General features: G+C 39.0%; 1 protein-coding gene across 1 annotated transcript; it reads left to right on the plus strand.

The window, feature by feature from the left end:
* The first annotated feature begins 388 nt into the window (after positions 1 to 388).
* LOC113941231 (acyl-coenzyme A synthetase ACSM4, mitochondrial-like) lies at positions 389 to 3887 on the plus strand. Its single transcript, XM_027632390.1, has 6 exons — positions 389 to 521; positions 632 to 733; positions 1154 to 1281; positions 1963 to 2062; positions 2889 to 3008; positions 3575 to 3887. The coding sequence occupies exons 1-6, from the start codon at positions 468 to 470 to the stop codon at positions 3659 to 3661; spliced, it is 591 nt and encodes a 196-aa protein (XP_027488191.1). The 5' UTR covers positions 389 to 467; the 3' UTR covers positions 3662 to 3887.
* The last annotated feature ends 775 nt before the right edge of the window (positions 3888 to 4662 follow it).

Genomic DNA, 4662 nt, shown 5'->3' on the forward strand with positions numbered 1-4662 from the left:
ATTGTTATGAATGAATACAGCGTGTTTCTTCATTCCTGTTTCTGTGAATGTTTCAGCAACCTCCTCCCCTGATAACCTCTGAAAGAAGGTCCTGTCATGGCTCTCCCCACAGAAGCTGCCAGAAACGTGGGTTGTTGAGAGCAGATGTTCCCTAATATTTCCACAAATATCCTTTAAGCAAATTCCAAGTAACAGTGAGAGTCAAGAGGGCAGAGTTTGAAGAAGACTAGTTAGCACAGGGCGTGAATTCTTCCCAGATCATGGAACAGGATTCTTCCAGGGAGTTTCCTGATTTTTCTTATCCCTACCATACAGCACTGGCATATAGGATCCTATGAATCTTAATTCCTTACTTTGTAATTAATCTAGAAAATATATGTAATGAATTGAGTGTAAATGTAGCAGGTTTCTATTGCAAAACTTTGGTTTGATTTTTACAGGGAATAATCTGCTCTGTTTTTAAAGGAATGAAGATTAAACCTGGATCAATGGGGAAGGCAGCTCCCCTTTATGATGTTCAGGTTTGTTTACTGCTCTTCAGATTCTGTCACAAGGGCTTTTTGTTTATTTGGGGTTGGGTTTAGGGTTTGTTTTCCCACTGAACTAATATACATGTTGTTTTTCATTCTAGATCGTAGACAAAAATGCTAATATCCTGCCTCCAGGACAACAGGGAGAAATTGCTGTCAGAAGCAAACCTATAAGACCGCTTGGTTTTTTCTCTGAATATCTGGTAAGGACTTTATTTTATTCCTTACCACCACCAATCTGCTCCAAAATCTCTCCAGTTGCATAGTGGTTCAAAAGGCTGAATATTTTTCACTAGTTTATTATTTATTACCACAGTAGTTTGTTTATTTGGATTGGTGGATGTTAGAAAAGGGAAGTGAAGAATTTGCTCAAGATTGAGTTTAATTTTTTTTAAAGAATAACAATTATTTTAAACATATTTTATTGTATTTATAGCAATATCATATAGCAAATATTTCACAAATCCTAGCCATGATGATGATGATAACAGTATCAATACAATTCTTACACATCCTTGACTGAAAAATTAAGCTCCAGTGTATTTGACAGTATGTGCATTATAGCATAATAAATAGCTAATTCATGCTCAAAATCTAAACTACTGTTTGTAAACCACTTTAAGGATAACCCTAAGAAAACTGCAGAAACTGAACGTGGGGATTTTTATGTCACTGGAGACAGAGGGACTATGGATGAAGATGGGTATTTTCAGTTTATTGGAAGATATGATGACATCATCATTTCTTCAGGGTCAGTCTGCACACTTCTCTCTAAATCTGCCATTGTATCATCTTACATGTCATGTTCCTAGTGAGCTTCTGACATAATAATCCTGTGATGAATGTATTGACCTCTTGATTTAGGAATACTTACTTTTATTATTAGCTTTTCAGAGACCTGCAGTATCATCTTGGTGATATCAGTGGCATCTCTGTATCCATCTCCCCTGCAACATCTCCTCTGTTTCAACAAAGAATGAAGACTTACAACTGGCTGAGGAGGGATTTTTATCTAGTTCATTTTTGACTAAAATTGAAGGGCATCTCTATTGGATTCAAAGAGCATTTGAAGCACTTTAACATAATAAAATGATACAATTTCGTATTATATGATGGGATACCATAATGTGGCACCAGCTGCTACTGCAGATCCCAGCTATCAGTGGGATGGAGCTCCAGATTAGGAGCCCCGAGGAAAGGGGAGAGATGGAGAGGAATCCACAGCCCCAGCAGTCCTCTACAACATGAGCACTCTGAAATGCTCCTACTTTCTAACACAACCAGCTTTCCCATTTTGGCTGAAGTTTCTATAGTTGGTTGTTAATTTGTTCTGGTTTGGAGGGGTTTTTTCTTCAATAGTACAATTAAAAAACATTTGGTACTTGTTTTCCACTTAAAAAAAGCCAAATCCTGTTTTATTTTTCCTTACTAGGTATCGCATTGGGCCATTTGAAGTAGAGAGTGCCCTGATAGAGCACCCAGCTGTGGTAGAAGCAGCTGTTGTCAGCAGCCCAGATCCCCTCAGAGGAGAGGTAATGATGCTGAGTGGTGGAGGAGGAAAGCAACGTGTTTGTCTAAACATATGATGACATAAAGAAATTTCTACTGAATAATGTACAGCTGTAAGGCAGTCATGTCATCTTAGAATCAAGGAATCCTTTAGGTTGGAAAAGACCTCTAAGATCATTGAGTCCCAGCACTGCCACATACACCACTAAACCATGACCTTAAGCACCTCATCTACTTGTATCATGCATAATCCTACTTGGGGTGACAAGCAAAATCCCTTCCCATTTACACACCTTTGCTCTTCTGAGTTTCTTTTGATCCCAAGAAGGTCTCCTTTGTGGAGAATATTACAGTGATGTTTACTTTCTCCTTGTTCTTAAGCATTTTTCTGTACACTGAAATTGTCATTTATGACTGTCTTGGTGTAGCCAAAGTTATACTGAACTGCTCTGGCATTAGACTTGGGCTGCAGGGGTGGTGAAAGCACAGTCCTGTGCTGGGATAATAGGGCTTACTGTCCTCAGTGTGAACTTCAGAAAGAAACAAATTGTCCCTTAGCCTTGGGGAGAATTCTACAGAGACACCTTTTGTTGCCCCTTCCTCTCGCTGCTGAGAGGAAACAGCAAAGGCTTTTGCTTTGTAACGAGGGTAGGAAAGCTGTGCTTTCAACTTTCCCTTCTGCATGAGCATGTGCAGAAGCTGGGCACAATAATTTCTTACAGTGTGCTGGTTTCCCTGTTCCTCCCTTTTGAATGTCATGACTCGGAGCAGCACTGCTCCCTGGTAACCTGTATATCAGCTCTTAAAAATGGACCACATCAGACCACTTTTGTTAATCTTATCTTACAGGTTGTGAAAGCATTTGTGATTCTGTCACCAGCCTTTTCATCCAGTGACCTGAAGAGCTTAACCCAGGACTTGCAGGACCATGTGAAGAAAACCACTGCTCCATATAAATACCCTAGAAAGGTAAATGCTTTTGAGGAGAAACTTTAAACCAGGACACCCTTCCATAAGTCTCAGGAGAATTACTATTTACATTTTCATGATTCAGCTGAAAGAGAGAGCAGTAAAGATTCTTCTAGACCACTGGCTGCAGAAGATCTTTCCTAAATAATACTAGTTCACATTGATTTTCATGCATTTGAGTAAAGTGTTTGTTTAAATATCTCAAAAATTTCTAGGCTTCGTACGTCCTTAGTTAGAGCTGCATGTTCTAGGTCAGACTCACAATCATAATTCTCTATTTTGTATTTAATCTTCAACCAAGCACTCACTAGTGCCTTTAGGGGAGCACATGACTGAATCTGAATAAGCTTTTATCTACTGCTCCTCACAGTTAATAAATAAGAGGCAAAGAAGTGGTTTCACAAGTGGCACAATGTGCTGCCTTGATTTGGCTTGGACATGATCCTTTAGGCAGGCAGTTCTTACTGACAGGAGTCCTCTCAGTTTTCCACATATGCTGAGAGCTGGTCATGGAAAACCAACATGGTAGAACATGCTACATTGTTTTCTCTCTTTATTTTATTTAGGTGGAATTTGTCCAAGAGCTGCCAAAGACAATCACTGGGAAGATCAAGAGGAATGAATTAAGAGACAAAGAGTGGGGACGGATGTAGCATTTAGGAATTTAACAAAACTTCTTTCATTCCATTAGCACTATATAAATTTCACTAATGTAATTGCCCTCATTCTGCCCGCTTTTTGTTAAATACCTGAGCACCAAAAACTACAGATAACACCAAGATGTGATATTTGTGCTTGCTTGCAAAGTTTCTAATGTCAGTACTTGAGTGGATTGTATTATTCTGGCTGAAAAATAAATTTTTCAATAGACTATTTCAATAGCCTTTTCCTTTGAGACCTTCTCTCCATCCCTCTTACAGCCCAGCTTCTATTTGATGTTATTCTCAAGAGACAATAGAAAAGGTGATACCTGCATCAGAAAAGGTATTCTGTATCAAATATATTTTGATGCATTATTTCCTAAGAGTTTAATCACCACGTGGGAAGGGACTGAGGTGGAAAACTCCAGCCTGCAATGTGGCTCTAGTGGAAGGGATACCTGGTAAGATCATGTTGCAACCTCATGAGATAGGAAATGTTGACAGACTCTGGGCATTTAAAAAAAAAGAGGAGTTCCATTTGCTGCAACTTCTGCTGCTGAAACTTCTTGTCAGAGTGTGCCTCAGGCTGGAGAGGGAGACGTCATTACTCATTTTTACTAAGAATGAATCTGTATTACCAAGAGATGCGACTTCTCCTTAGACCAATCCATTTTGTACCATGGATGGTTTTGACAAAGTATTTGCTCTTTTGGGGGAAAAATCTGCATCCTGATATTTTTACTGGACTGTCGAGCACCATCAGAGTGTGCAAGAAATGTAACACTGACAATCTGACCTCATGCTGACTCCATAAGTAAACACAGCTGAATGTCATAGGCCTATCCTGGTAGGATCTGATGTTGTCTTCTTCCATTGAAACTACAGATGAACCTGTATTAGATATCACTGGGATTATGTACAGGGAAATGAAATGTTCCTTCACCTAATCAAGTTGTGTCTCTGAACATAAATTTATCCTAATTATTTTAATCAAAAGAATCAGATTTTACCAA

Source organism: Corapipo altera, unplaced genomic scaffold, assembly GCF_003945725.1.
Source record: "Corapipo altera isolate COAL_440 unplaced genomic scaffold, ASM394572v1 59865, whole genome shotgun sequence".
NCBI classification, from domain to species: domain Eukaryota; kingdom Metazoa; phylum Chordata; class Aves; order Passeriformes; family Pipridae; genus Corapipo; species Corapipo altera.